Below are 16,039 nucleotides of genomic sequence, written 5' to 3' on the forward strand. Positions count from 1 at the left end.
AAATGTTTCTTTTTCTTAATGGGTAATAATCAAACAGAGAACTTACGTGTTAGAAAATAGCTTTGATTCATACTCTGTGAATAATTCATCAGCTTTACAAAAAACACAGCTGAAAAAAAGAGTATCAGAGAAATAAGTCACAAACAACCAGCACTCAGGTAATTGCTGAGAGAGGGTTAGTATTTTATACTTTATTATTTTTTCTTTATAACAGATATGTCATTTTAGAAAAAAAATTACATGTTTTACAGTACTTGTTCCCTGCGTTTTTAATTCTTTAAATTAGATTTAAAACTTTCTATTTCTGTCTAAATTAAAATGAAAAAAACTTTAGTATACGAGCCACTGTTTCTTCCCTCATGAGAAATCCAGCTCACTGGGATGGTGCCATCTCATTGTATGAATGCTTCTACTACCTACCAGTTGAGAGGAAGTCGCATTGGTCGGAGGTGGCAGATTGTTGCAGATTCAATAACATTACGAGATGGAGGTCCCTCCAGGTTATTTACAGCTTCTCTTACTAGCTTCTGGAATCTGTTTAGCTCTTCCATTTGTGTCGTAAGTAAGAACTGAAGACCTCTACAGTCACGGAATCTGATTCCCACCACCAGCACCACACACAACACGAACAAAAGAATAATAAGTTAATTTTCTCAAATTCAGAAAATGGTTGCCAAGCAGAATGTTGAAGAAACTATGTGCCACATTTTACCCAGCCACACTTGAGTGTATTTCCCTTATGAGTGTATTTAAGTGGTGTCTATCTACTGGAGTCAAGGTATAGTCACACTGGGCTGTCTACTACAAAAGACATTAAAAGATTTTGGCAGTCCTGTGCTCAGAAACAGAAAGAGTATATAAAATCCATGTCTCTGTCACAGACATATATATAATTAAATATTAAGCATTTACAATATTCGAGGCACTTTTCCTGTAAAATGTCAAGTTTCTGTTATGCTCACATTATGGATGAAATACAACAAATTAGTGTAAATAAAGTTACAAAGGTATGTAGCAGAATTAGGAGTTAAACCCAAATAAAGTGTTCTTAGCCATTTTCATGAACTGTGAACGAACGGGTTAAGGAAAAAAAGGAAGTATGTGTATGTGTGAACACTCAGGTTTATGAAAGGAAAAAAATTACATGTTTTACAGTACTTGTTCCCTGCGTTTTTAATTCTTTTAAGTTAAGAGCATATATTTTCCTTCCTGAAATGCCATATACCTTCCTTCCCAAATTGTTCAAAAAAGGCGACTCTCCTTCCTGAAACCTTCCTCTGTATTTCCTTCTGTCCATGAAGTTTAGTAAAAATATTCATTTTTACAGTTATGTTATGTTCAGTTTTCCTACATAAGCATATTACTCAAATTTTCATCATCTTGTTTTCTCATTGAGCTAACTTTCAGAAGGTAGTGATATATCACATCCTTTTAAAAAATACATACCTAACAGGCACAGAAGGCTGTCAACATTATTCATAAAAAGAAAACAGGGGCGCCGGCCCCATGTGCCGAGGGTGGAGGGTTCAAACCCAGCCCCGGCCAAACTGCAACGGAAAAATAGCCGGGCGTTGTGGCGGGCGCCTGTAGTCCCAGCTGCTCGAGAGGCTGAGGCAAGAGAATCGCGTAAGCCCAAGAGTTAAGAGATTGCTGTGAGCTGTGTGATGCCACGGCACTCTACCCGAGGGCAGTATAGTGAGACTCTGTCTCTACAAAAAAAAAAAAAAAAGAAAACAAAGTTTGTATTTCTAACTTATTAGGAATTTTTAAGTTTACAAGGGAAGATGTAACTTTGCAAAATTTCTCTCCACTAATTCATGTCTGAGTCATGTGAATATGGGGTCAAAGATATTATCACACTCTAGCATTTAACCATTCTTGGCAGTGTTCACTCTTGCAGGTCCTTTAAATGAAAAAGAAAATAATAATGGTGGTAGTAACTCTTACATGTCATACTATATGGTAGACACTATTCTAAGTATGTTCTTAACAAATGTTAAGATATTTAATTCTTACAACAATGCTGAGGGCTCTTACAGAAGAAACTAAGATGCAGAGCTTAAATAACTTTCTTAAGGACACAGAGCCTGTTAAGTGGTGGCACTGGAACATGACAGCAATATGACTGAGTAGAGTACCTACCTGTGCTCTTCACTAAGCTAAGAGCCTTTTCCAAAAATCATTAGCAAGTAAACATAAATAATGAGGCGTCTGAGGTGCTGATTTCATATAAAAACATAGAGAATGGTAAAATGATCTTTGGTTATACAGTAATATAAAAATATCAACTTACCTATTACCCTTGCACATTTTGAAATGTGTTTTATTATTTTCTATTTATGTCTAGCGTTTATGAAAGGAATGTATGTGGAACAAACTGTATATTTTAGTTTCCTATTGGTCATTTTGTAAATCTAGGACCTCAAAACATTCAATAAGTTATCATTTTAAAAGTCAATATCATTTTATTATTTTCTTAGCTGATTCAACCATGCTGGCACAATACATTAGGATATAGCTTTTAAAATGAATAAAATGAACCATGACTGAATTGGCAACTTATCCTGAAATGGAGACCCTTGAACTTACTGGAGAAAAAGGTATGTACTCAAGACATACACATATATATGTATAAGTGTGTGTGTGTGTGTATATATGTAAACACACATTATGTATACACACACTCACAATACACTTCAGAAATAAGAAGCCCATCACGTCTGTATGGTCAAAAAAGATAATTGTAACAAAACATGGAAAATGCACATATCTCTGGCGGCGCCTGTGGCTCAGCGTGTAGGGCGCCGGTCCCATATGACGGAGGTGGCAGGTTCAAACCCAGCCCCGGCCAAATTAAAAAAAAAAAAAAAAAAAAAAAAAAAAAATGCACATATCTCTTTTAGTAGACACTTGAAAGTTTTTGGAAGAGTAAATGAAAACATCTTAAAATCACACTGAAGGCTGAATGCCTTATGTCAAGGATGAAATTCTCCAAAACAAAATCTATTTTAAAACATGAATCCTCTAAACTGAAATCTGGAAATGTGGCTGAAAGTGGTTTTTATTGCAAGCACTTCATGGATGCTGATGAGGTAGGAGATTAAACATCTTTCAGTGTTAATACACTTCTGTGAACTATCAAACCCTTCTCCAACCCCCTGCCAAAAACACACTGTTTAAAGTTTGCTTTGGGTATACCCAATAAGAAAAATACTTTAAACAGATTTTTAAAAGGCACTAAAAAGGGGGTATTTTCAAATAGCTAATATATGAAAAAGTCTCTTAGAATTATGCCTAGTATTTTTGAAATGCACTCTTAACAAAATGTAAAACCCACAACAGATTTATATCCAAGATAAGTTCTATTTATGTATTTATTTATTTTTTTGAGACAGAGCCTCAAGCTGTCGCCTTGGGTAGAGTACTGTACCATCACAGATCACAGCAACCTCCAATTCCTAGGCTCAAGCTATTCTCCTACTTCCGCCTCCCAAGTAGCTGGGACTATAGGCCAAGTAGCTGGGACTATAGGCACCCGCCACAACACTTGGCTATTTTTTGGTTGCAGCCGTTATTTGTTTGGCAGGCCTGGGCTGGATTCAAACCCGCCAGCTCAGGTTTGAAAAAATTTTTTTTCTAAGTTGACATGCAGACTTTATAGCAGTGTTTAACTTAAAAAAGGCAAGTTACAATACTGAAATTTCAGAGAATGCATTTGAGAAAAGATTAAGTAGATATTAAATGCCCCAGGTAAAACGTGTTTCCACACCAGAGATAAGACTGAGAAAGAGCAGGGACCCTTCTGCTCCTTGCTGAATGCTTATTTTTCCTCATATACTATGTATTCATCCACAGAATAGTACAGTATATAAAATGTGCTAGATCCTAGTTTGAATGTGGCTGGCACCTTAGCTGCTTGAGCCACAAGGTAAGTTCTAATGCTTAATTATACCTCTAAATATTGAATGATCTGAATATCTGGGGTGAATACTCAAGAGAGTTATTCTGTTCTGCGCCATTTTCTTACTTTTCTGACATGGAAAGCTTGTCAGTTTGTTGCTTATAGTTGCTGGTTATTTCATTTCGTACTCGCTGAACAAGCTCTTCATCCATAGCAAATTCTATTGCCCTGTGGATTACATTCAGCCACCAAGGAGAATTAGAATGAATCTGTAAAAACAATAATAAGCAATTAATATTTTTTAGTATAATTGGGTTTTTTAACTATCTTTGCATCATTGGGAAGGGAGATTTGCATAATTCAAAGAAAGCAATAAATACTATTCTCTGATGAGAAGTTTTATGACAATAAATACTATTCTCACAGACTTTATGATGGGTGGAGACAAATATACTTTCTATATAATGAATAAATACCTCTTTTGCATACATAATTTGAGAGCGTGCCTATTTTCTGACTACTCAGTATAAATAAAAATCGATTGTATACACTGCACAACCAAGCTGTGCTGCCAACATACTTTATACCAAAATGAAAATTCAATACTCACTTTCCGTATGTGAAAAGGTCACCACCTCCTCTTTCTCAGCACAATATAGATAGCCTTCATTCTAGTATTTCACTAACTGAAATAGAGTCTACTTAATGAATAATCTATAATAACAAAACCATATGCCTCACTACTTATTAAGTAATGAATTAGGAAGAATAAAATGTGGAGCAACTCATTAAAAAATTGAAAATGAAAGTGTATTTGTGTTAGCCTCCTTTTGAGACTTTGCTACCAAGTTCATAAAAGGAATTTTAGAAATTAAAAATGGTATAAGTATTCCAAAAGAGGTATCTCTGGTTCTACTGTTCTAACATTAAGATTTTGGAAACATATATATCTAAGATTAAAAGGTTTAAGAAAGGTTTACTTTCTTAAAAAGACAAATTGTTACATACTCATGGAGGAAACACATTACAGTTTAAAAAGAATAAAAGAGCACCTCAAAACAGTTGATTTATGCATCTGTTCATTCTGCCAATAAATTCATAACAGTAAATAAAATTGTATCGTGGATGAGGCACTCTGTACTAGGTGCTAAGGATCACATAATGAACAAGGAAGTTTTAATTTCTCCCTCCCCCAAAACCAAAAATCAAAATGATACACACAAACACCAGCGAAAAACACTGTGTTTTTTAGACGTACTTTTCTTTGAAGCTCACGGATGGTCTGCTGCACAGGCTGTAAAGCTTGCTGGGCGTCCGCGACCTCTGTATTACACTTGCTCATGTAGTGCTCACGTAGTTGTTTGGCCTGTGTTGAAATTTGATTTAAACATAAATTGTAGACAGTATGAAAGCCATGCTAGAAATTTCCAAGATACATATGAAAGAGAACAAAATCTACCTGTCCAAGTCACAGAATTTAAGAAATGGCAAATATCTGTTCCTCAAATTTCTATTTAGATAGTTTCTTAATTAGAAAAAACTGGAGTAACAACAGTAATATTTCAAGTTATGGGGCAAAACAAGGATGCCTTTCAGAATTCCTTGTCTAATTCAGTTATCACAGTTTCTTGGAGTTACTTGAGCTTAAAAATAATACTTGAGAATATACAGTAACACAGGTGTTACAGACTGAATTGTGTTCCCCCAGATTCATATGTTGAGCCCTAATCCCTAATGTAACTGTGCCTTAGAGGAGACAGGGTCTGAGAGGAGACAGTTTAAGTTAAATAAGGTCCTGACAGTAGGTTCCTAATCCAACACAACTGGTCCTTTATAAGAAGAAAGAGAGATACTAGGGATATATGAGCACAAAGAAAAGATCATGTTGATGACAGTGAAATAATAGTCATCTGTAAGCCGAAGAAAGAAGCCTCAGAAAAAATGAAACTTGCTGATACCTTGATCTTGGACTTCCCACACTCAGCACTGGAGAAATAAAGAAGAGAATTTCTTTTTAAGCCACCAGTCTGTGGTATTCTGTTATGGTGGCCCTAGCTGACTAATATAACAAGGAATTAAAAATTCTTACTCTTTCACCAATTCAGGAGAATAATGACCACATAATTAACAAACAATAGAAATATCTTATTCTTGTACACAAAAAAACTATGACATATTGTAGATTCATAGTCTATGACAATTAGACAAAATGATAAAATGGCCTCCTTGGAAATACTTCTATATAGTATGAATATTCCTTCTTATGACATTTTTCCTCTTCCTGTCATTATCTTCCAATTAATTTTCATTATATTCCTTGGTTATAATTTGATCATTAGAGTTGTCTACTAATAGACTGGGCTATCTCCCAATAATAGTTTCCCATCACCGAAGTTCATTTAAACAAAAAGTGACTGATTGTATATGCAAGGATTAGATGGCTCTGCTGGGAATTAAATTTTACTTGAAAATTCCCAACACTTCGATTGCCATCTAACATTTAGCACAGTATAGTCGAAAGCACAGCAAAAAAAAAAAAAAAACAAAAAAATATCAACAGAATGGGAGAAAATACTTGCAAATCATACATCTGATAAGGGGTTAACATCCAAAAATATAAAGAACTCAATAGGAAGAAAACAAGTAACCTAATTAAATTTTAGCCAAGAATCTGAAAAAATGTTTTTCAAAGGAAGACATACAAATGGCCAGGAAGTATATGAAAAAGTGTTCAACATCATTAATCATGAAGGAAACACAATTAAAACCACAATGAGCTAACATCTTACATCAGTTAGAATGGCTATTATAAAAAAGATAAGTTTTGGTGAGGAGGTCGAGAAAAAAGGAACCCTTGTATACTATTAATGGGAATGTAAATTAGTCCAGCCATTATTGAAAATAGTATGGAGGTTCCTCACAAAATTAAAAAAAATATAACTACCTTCTGAATCAGCAATTCCACTTCTGAGTATATCATTTAAAGGAAATGAACTCAGTATATGGAAGAGATAGCTGCACTCTCGTGTTCATTTCAGGATCATTCACAATAGCCAAGACATGGTATCAATCTAAGCGTCCAACAACCAATGAATGAATTAAAAAATCATGGAGTATGTACAGTCTACCCTTGAACAATAGGGGTTTGAACTATGCAGGTCCACTTATACATGGATTTTCTTACACTTCACCCTCTTCTAAGACAGCAAGACTCCTCTTCCTCTTCTGCCTACTCAGCGTGAACACAAGGAGGATGAAGATCTTCATGACCATCTTCTTCCATGGAATGAATGTCAATACCTGTATAATTTCTCTAGATGAAGATCTTCATGACCATCTTCTTCCATGGAATGAATGTCAATACCTGTATAATTTCTCTTCCTTATGACTTCCAGGGATGGGGAAGCTGTAGCCTTAAGGTGAAATGTGGCCTTCTAGCTCCTTAAGTGTGGCCTTTTGACTAACTCAAAATTTTGCAAAACAAATCCTTCTATTAAAAGGGGTGCAGCAGAGAAATAAGCTTTTCTTGCCTCCTTTGGTACTTAAAAAAGAACCTTGAAATCAGAAGGCCGTAGGTTCTCCACCTCTGAAAGCCATTCTATATATCAAAACACCATGTTGCATATCATAAATACACATTATTTTCATTGTTCAATTAAAATTCCATCACTTAAAATACTTCATCAAAAACTCCGCACACTGAGTGGTCAAAGGGCTGTGCAAACTTATACGATCCCATTATCTCATTTTTTATCTTGTTGATTCACATAAAGGCTCCACTTACACATTCAATAAATTTCATGCTTACTACTCTGTTTATTTTAGTTTTGTAATTTCTCTTTTACCTTTAAAAATGCCCAAATTCCCTGAGAGTATTAGCATACTAAGCTATTAACACTTACTATAGGGGGAACTTCTTTGAGATAAATAACATTGAAAATCTGAGTCTATTTACTGCCTTATGCAGTAATGCTTACTAAGCTACATCTTTTATAGATCTGCCATGAGAATGTCTCCTTTTTTAAATGTGTTGTTTATTTTTTAAATGTGCAGTTGTTTTTAAAACTACAAAAGATCACCAAAGAAGCAAAAGTGAAGTACTGACGTCTCTGCCACCTAAAATTCTCTAGTAAAGTTCAAAATGTCAAAGTAATAGGAAAACATGTTTACATCTATTTAAATATTGTATGCTCTAGGAAATATCATCTATGGAGCATAAAGTTTAAAAAAACACACTTTTATGGACTGAATGAAAAAATAATTACCTCTTCCTCAAGTCTGCCATCTCTCAGGGTAGGTGGTATGCCTGGGTGCTTGGCTATCAACAATTCCATCAAGTTATGGGTAGCATGAAGTCTCTAAAGACACATCAAAGGCAGTAATCATGACAGTCAATTCTAGAGGCAGGATATTAGACAGAACCCACTATTCAAATGGCATACACAGTACTAACACCTGTTAAGACTGTATCACCAAATACTTTTTCTCTAAAACAATTTAAATATCAACTTTTCAGAGAAAAATGATGCCAGTTTTATACCAAGGTCTTAAATCATGAAACGAATATTCTTCAATTAAAAATACACTGTCTTACGCAGTTTGCATTCAGTAGATATATTTTTTCTATTATGCATACATTTGTCTATAGAAGGAAGTAAGAGTAAGCCAAGTAAGTTCAGTAAAGTAGAAAGGCTAACCACATTCTCTTGATTCCTTTTCTATTGGGGAATGAATTTGGATGAACTTAGAAATTATATTATGATAAAAATAAGGTTATGAAACAAGCATAAAGTAGTTTCTATCTGTTAACTTCACATTTTACTCAGAAGTCAGCTAAATGATAAGGAATGACAGAGGAAGAGTCGTTCTGGTAAGATCTGATTTGGTGTCAGTGATTTGAGAGTTTAAAGGTCCATTCTGTTATGTGTAGGGCACCGGCCCCATATGCCGGAGGTGGTGGGTTCAAACCCAGCCCCGGTCAGAAACTGCAAAAAATAAAAAAAAAGTCCATTCTGTTTGGCTACATATTACCCAGCCATGGTACGAATCTCTGTAGAGCCGATCTTAGAAGAATTATCTCAAATGCCTTAGTCTTGTCAATATGGTTTCACAGATAATACGATCAGTAATGCCATTAGAGATAACAGCAAAAAAAAATTTCAAGTGGTAGAAACTTGTCTATGTGTGCGTGTGGAAGAGGACTTGTGTAATTTTCTGTACACGGTGGTGAAGCAGGGAGAACACTGTGGTCTCTTTCACCCACTTACACATTTTATCTGAAGGGAACAAAGTGGCTGTTCTGACTGGACAGATCAAGACATTCAGTGAACCAGCCTCTATCAGTCAGTGGGGTTACTATGCCTCACAAGCAAGAACCAGAACCAGGCTGATGCTTACTCGTCACTCTTGAACTTAGGCACACTAGACTTATCCATTTCTTTGTCTGTTCTTCTACTTTGTTTCCTTTATCCAGGAGCAGTATATCTTTGTCCTTGCTCCTCCTCTCATTGAGATAAACACATTTGCTTAAGGCTAGGGCCTGTCTTCTATTATTCTTATTCTTGTAGAATATAACCAGATGTATATTTAAATTTTTCTTCTTCCACTCCCCCAAATATATTCCTTCAAATACCACTGTGGCACATGTAAATATGTTAGTCTTAAGGTCAGTATTCTGAATAGTTAAGTCATCTCAATTTGGGACTTTAAGCCTAACCTTGTAAAAATTATTAAAAGTGGTCTTTGTTTTCCATTTAGCTAGACAGATTTGTGTTTATGATGTACTGAATAGAACCAAGAAAGCAAAGAGAAATAAGTGTTATAATTGAAATATCCAAATCTCCCTAAAAAACCTCTAAAAATTAAATCATAAGATCACAGGATATGTTTCATTACTTAGTTCCACTTTTGAGTGTAACTTCGGTAAAAGTTTATACTCAAAAATGATCAAAGTAATCTACTCTTTGCAGTACAAATAACTTGAATTATTTTTCTAATGTGGATTATAAATTTATCATGTCAGGCTTTTCGCCCAAACTGACCTAAGGTGTATGAACTGACCTTTGGTGTATGAACCCCAAGCTTCATCTCCAGTGATTACAACTCATTTTATTTCTTAACCTTTATCCCCTTAAATATTCAGAAAAAATTTTGTGAAAAACAAATAGAATGCATGCTTGAAACTGTTTAGTTTTTATCATACTTACTTGAAGCGAATCAGTTTTGAGTTTTCCTTTGTGTTCTTCAGACGAGCGTAACACTTCTCTGTACAGCTCTGCTGCCAAGGCATACTCACCTAAAAAATTAAAATACATGTAAAGCATAAAAAGGTAACATATTTAGTTCCCAATGTCATATAGTTGTCTATCACTTAAAAACGCTTACTGCAAAACCATAACTTAATGATTATAACTAAAAGTAAAATTTTTTTTTAAGTAATGGAATTGGGCTTGGTATCAATGATTGCCCCCTAATAAAACAGATTATAATTCCTTTTTTAATTCCACAGAATATAATGTTTTTATATCATAGTGTTTTAAAATTATACTGAAATGTATTTACAATCAAATATATTTATGTTTTAATACTATAATAAAAAACAAAGTCTAGCTTAACTTTTAATTTAGACAAATAATTTTCTTTTTCTTTTTTTTTTTTTTTTGAGACAGAGCCTCAAGCTGTTGCCCTGGATAGACTGCTGTAGCATCATAGCTCACAGCAACCTCCAATTCCTGGGCTCAAGTGATTCTCCTGCCTCCACTCCTAAGTAGCTGGAACTACAGGTGCCCACCACAACGCCTGGTGGCAGCCGTCACTGTTGTTTGGCGGGCCTGGGCTGGATTCGAACCTGCCAGCTCAGGGGTATGTGGCTGACGCCTTAGCTGCTTGAGCCACAGGCGCTGAGCCAAATAATTTTCTTCTTATTGATGTTAGAGTGAGTAGTTATTAAGATAGTTCATATTAAGAACAAAGTTAGGATAATTATAGGCATTTGTAAAGAAATATTATGACCAACCTACGCATAATTATCAGAAAAATAATGTACACTCCTTGGTAGCTATTGTTCTCGGTATTAGGCCAAAATAATTTCTAATTAAAAAGCTTATTTCAGGGGCAGCGCCTGTGGCTCAGTGAGTAGGGCGCTGGCCCCATATGCTGAGGGTGGCGGGTTCAAACCCAGCCCCGGTCAAACTGCAACAAAAGAAATAGCCGGGCGTTGTGGTGGGCGCCTGTAGTCCCAGCTGCTTGGGAGGCTGAGGCAAGAGAATCGCGTAAGTCCAAGAGTTAGAGGTTGCTGTGAGCCGTGTGACGCCACGGCACTCTACCGAGGGTGGTACAGTGAGACTCTGTCTCTACAAAAAAAAAAAAAAGCTTATTTCAAAAACTTCTTTCCATTTCTGGTCACACATATCACAACTGGTCTGAGATGTAGACTATTTTCTACTGTTCATAATTTGCAGCTCATTCAAATAAACTAATTCCAAAAGAATCAATTATTACAGGTTGGCAACCTATGGCCGTATCTATTTTCTGAGTTTCTGTCACGCCAATCATCTAAGAATGGTTTTTACATAATTGAAAAAATTCAAAAGAATAATATTTCATGATGTGAAAATTAAATTACATTAATTTTTAGGGTCCATGAATAAAGTTTCATTATAACCCAACTCTGCTTATTTGTTTTTGTACTATCTGTGGCTACTTCTGCAGTACAATAGCAGAGCTGAGTAACTATACAGGGAGTCTATGGCATGCAACATGTAAATATTTATTATTTGATTATTCACAGAAAAAGTTTACTGACATCTCAATGAAAGGAAAACTGAAGCATTTTTAGTGGCTTGAATAATAGAATCTACCTTACTTGCTGCTTGGGTAAAAATTAAAAAGTAGTAAATCACAAATATAATTAAAATAAAAATCTAGTGGCAAAAAACACCAAAAAAAAAAAAAAAGGTACAGTTTTTGTTTGCTGATAGTTTTTTTTTTTTTTTTTTTGACCCAGAAAAGCAATCATGTTTATTCTAAATCTGCTGCTAGGTAACCATAACAAATCTTAGATAAAGGAGTGGTTGGTTGTTAACCATAAGGTAATAACAAGTTTACTGGTCTTGGTAGTCAGAAAGTCATAATGTGTGTATGAGTTTTCTATTGCTGACATAATAAATTACCACAAATTTTTGGCTTAAACAATACATAATGATCATCTTACAGTTCTGTGATTCATGAGTCCAACACAGGTCTCACTGGGCTAAAATCAAAGTGTTGGCAGTGATGTGTTTCTTCCTGGAGGTTCTAGGAGAGAATCTGTTTCCTTGTCTTTTCTATCTTCTAGAAACTGCCTGCATTCCTTGGCTCATAGTTCCCTTCTTCCATCCCTTCCTCCATCTTCAAAGTCAGAAACAGCATTTCTCAGACCCTACCTTTGTCATCACATCTTACTGTGTTCTTCTGCCTCCCTCTTCCACCTTTTTTTTATATTGTTGGGGATTCATTGAGGGTACAATAAGCCAGGTTACACTGATTGCAATTGTTAGGTAAAGTCCCTCTTGCAATCATGTCTTGCCCCATAAAGTGTGACACACACCGATAAAGTTTTTTCTCCTGCTTTTACTAACATGTTAAACTAGTTCTAGTAATATTGTGTGTTTTGAATTGTGTTCATAACTATAATGAACCTCTCTCTCCATATATATGTATATAAACACCTTTGCAAATTCTAGGGTTACTTCTCTCTTTTTTGTAATCTTTGTATTTTTTTGTATCATAATCACTTCTCAGGTATTATGCCAGGTTTTAATGACCTGAAAATATTTTAAATAGTACATTCATTATTCAATTATAATTTCAGATTTGAGAACTTTCTCAGATACATAATCTATAAATATTTCCTCCAGTTTCTTGCCTTTTGAGAAACAGAGGTTAATTTTGATGAAGTCAAATTTATGTTTTTTCTTTTACACATTATGCTTTTGCCATCATATCTAAGAAATCTTTGCCTAATCCAACATCACAATTTTATTTTTTTTTGAGACAGGGTTTTACACTATTGTCCAGGCTAGAGTGCAGTTGCACCATCACAGCTTAAGGCCAGGAGCCTCAAACTCCTGGCCTTAAGCAATCATACCTCAGCCTCCCCAAGTGCTAGGATACAGGCTTTGGCCACTATGTTTGGTCTCAAGTCACAAAAATTTTGCCTTTTGTTTTCTTCTAGGAGTTTGATAGTTTTAGGTTTTAATGAATTCAGTCTAATATCCTTTTTAATTTTTTATGTGGTACGATGTTGAAGGCTATTTTTTTCCATAGGAGTATCTAATTGTTCCAGCCCCATTTACTGAAAATATTCCTCTTCCTCCACCAAAAATACCTTTGCATTTTTACTGAAAAATCTACCAATCACAACAAAGTGGTACTATTTCTAGACTCTATCGTGTTGCACTGGTCCACATGCCTATCTTTATGCCAATGCCACACTGTCTCAATTACTTCAGCTTTAAAAACAGTCCTGAAATGAGGTAAGTCTTCTCTCTTGCTCTTTTCTAAAGTCATTTTGGCTATTTTAGGTACTCTGCATTTCTATATTAATTTTAGAATTAGCTTGTCAATCTTTACAAAACAGTCTGCTGAAATAAATGACATGAGTCTACAGGTTTAACATGGGATGAATCAGCACCTTACTAACAGTGAGTCTTCTGATCCATAAACAACAGTATAATTAGGTGTTTTTAATTTCTCTTAACAATATTATATGTTTTTCAATGTTTTGTGCTGTTTGTAGGGTTTATACCTCCTTATTTAAATTAATGCCTAAGTATTTCATATTTTTGGATACTACTATGAATAGTATTGTTATAATCTCTAATTGTTCATTCCTAGCAAATTGAAATAGAATTGATTTTTGTCTATTCATATAATCTTATAAAATTTACTTATAAGTTCTAGTATTTTTCATACACAATAATGTTGCCGTGAATAAAAAGGTTTTTTTCAATCCAACCTGATAATTTTTGGTTCTATTTCTTATCTTACAGCACTAGAGAGAAACATACAAAATATCAATAAAAGGCTCAGAGCCTGCAGCTCAGTGGTTAGGGCACTAGCCATATACACTGGGGCTGGCAGGTTTGAACCAGGCCAGGGCCTGCTAAACAATGACAACTACAACAAAAAAAATAGCTGGGCATCGTGGCAGGCGCCTGTAGTCCCAACTATGTGGCAGCCTGAGGCAAGAGACAAGAGAATCGCTTAAGCCCAAGAGTTTGAGGTTGTTGTAAGCTATGACGCCAGAGCACTCTATTGAGGGTGACATAGTGAGACTCTGTCTCAAAAAAAAAATCAATGTTAGTGGTAAAAGGGGAAACCCCGGATTTGTTCATAATCTTACAGGAAATAATTCAGTTTTCAATAATTAAATATAACATTAGCTGTAGGATTTTATAAATCCATTTATCAAGCTGAGAAAGTCCCCTTTGATACCTAGATTGATGAGAAGTTTTTCTCAGGAATAGATGTTGAATTTTGTCCAATACTTTTCCTACATCTATTGAGATGACCACATGGTGTTTTTGTTTTTTAAAGCTTATTACATCATGAATTATGTTAATTAAAACATCATTACATTCCTGGAACAAACTCCATATGATCATAACAGGTTCCTGCACTGACCTCCATTACTCCACTTGTATTATCATTTTAATGTATTATTGGATATATTTAAAAAACTTTTTAAAAGAATTTTGTATCTATGCTTACAAGTGATATTGATCTGAAATTTGCTATCTTTGGTTTTGGAATCAGGATATGCTGCCTCTTAAGTTGGAATGTATTCCCTTCTCTTCAATTTCCTATAAGAGTTTCTTTGGATTTGACTTTATTTCTTCCTTAAATGTTTGGCAGAATTTGCCAGTACAATCACCTCGGCCTAGAAAAATCTTTGTGGAAATATTTTTAACTACAAAATTAACTTCTTAAATAGAGGGCTATGCGGGTTATATATCAGTATTTCTTTTTGAGTGAGCTTTGGTTGTTTGTGTCTTTCAAAGCAGTTCATCTGAACTGTCAAATTTTTGGCATAAAGCTGCTCATGGTTTTTATAATACCTTTTTTTTTTTTTTTTTTTTTTTGTGGTTTTTTGGCCGGGGCTGGGTTTGAACCTGCCACCTCCGGCATATGGGACCAGCACCTTACTCCTTGAGCCACAGGCACCGCCCGGTTTTTATAATACTTTTAAACATTTGTAGAATAGCAATGGCATGTCTTTTATCCCTAGTAACCATAATTTGTGTTTTTTTCTCTTTTTCCCCCCGAATAACTAGAAGTTTATCAATTTTTATTGATCTTCTCAAAGAATCAACTTTTGATTTTACTGCTTTACTCTTCTTGAGTTTCTATCTTCCTTTTGATTCCTGTACTGATCTTTATTTTTTCTGCTTTTCACTTATTTTGTACTTTATATTTCTTTGTTTTAGATTCTTAAGGTATTAGCTGAAGTCTCTGATTTGAAGGTTTTTCTTCTCTAATGTGTTTAATGCTATAAATTTCCTTTAATTATTAATTTTTTACATTCCATAAAATTTTGCATTTCATTTACATTCATTTCAAAATACATCCTCCTTTCTCTTTTGATTTATTCTTTAACTCAAGGTTATTTAAGTTCATCATTTAGTTTCCAAATATTTGGAGACTTTCTAGTTATCTTTTTGTTATTGATATCTAATTTAATTCTACTGTGGACATAGAACATAGTTGATAAGACATCTTTCTAAATTTACCGACTTATTTTATAGCCCAGAATATGCCCTATTTTGCTAAGTATTCCACCTGTATTTGAAAAGAATGTGTAATCCTTTATGGTTGGACAAAGGGTTTAATAAATATTGATTAGGACAATTGGTTGAAAATGTTGGTTGAGTTATCTATGTCCTTATTTATTTTCTGTTTATTTATTCTGTAAGTAATTGAGACAGGAATATTGACATCTCTAACTATAATTATGAATTTGCCTATTTCTCATTATAGTTTTATCAGTTTTTTGTTATTTATTTTGAAGCTCTAATTTTAGGTGCATAAACATTTAGGACTTTTTTTTCCCCAGTTATGGGAGTAACACTCTATTCTTGGTAACATCTTTTGCCCTAA

At 34.6% G+C, this 16,039-nt stretch overlaps 1 protein-coding gene across 2 annotated transcripts in view; it reads right to left on the minus strand.

The window, feature by feature from the left end:
• Positions 1–16,039, minus strand: part of SHPRH (SNF2 histone linker PHD RING helicase) — an 84,233-nt gene that overhangs the window by 33,432 nt on the left and 34,762 nt on the right. For both annotated transcript variants that reach the window (XM_053591846.1, XM_053591847.1), the window contains exons 15-20: positions 10,108–10,196; positions 8,167–8,259; positions 5,160–5,267; positions 4,028–4,170; positions 421–594; positions 47–109 (exon numbers count right to left, since the gene is read on the minus strand). In XM_053591846.1, the coding sequence (XP_053447821.1) occupies positions 47–109; positions 421–594; positions 4,028–4,170; positions 5,160–5,267; positions 8,167–8,259; positions 10,108–10,196 (670 nt within the window). The remainder of the gene's footprint in view (positions 1–46; positions 110–420; positions 595–4,027; positions 4,171–5,159; positions 5,268–8,166; positions 8,260–10,107; positions 10,197–16,039) is intronic.

The sequence above is a fragment of the Nycticebus coucang genome, chromosome 5 (assembly GCF_027406575.1).
Source record: "Nycticebus coucang isolate mNycCou1 chromosome 5, mNycCou1.pri, whole genome shotgun sequence".
Classification (NCBI taxonomy): Eukaryota; Metazoa; Chordata; class Mammalia; order Primates; family Lorisidae; genus Nycticebus; species Nycticebus coucang.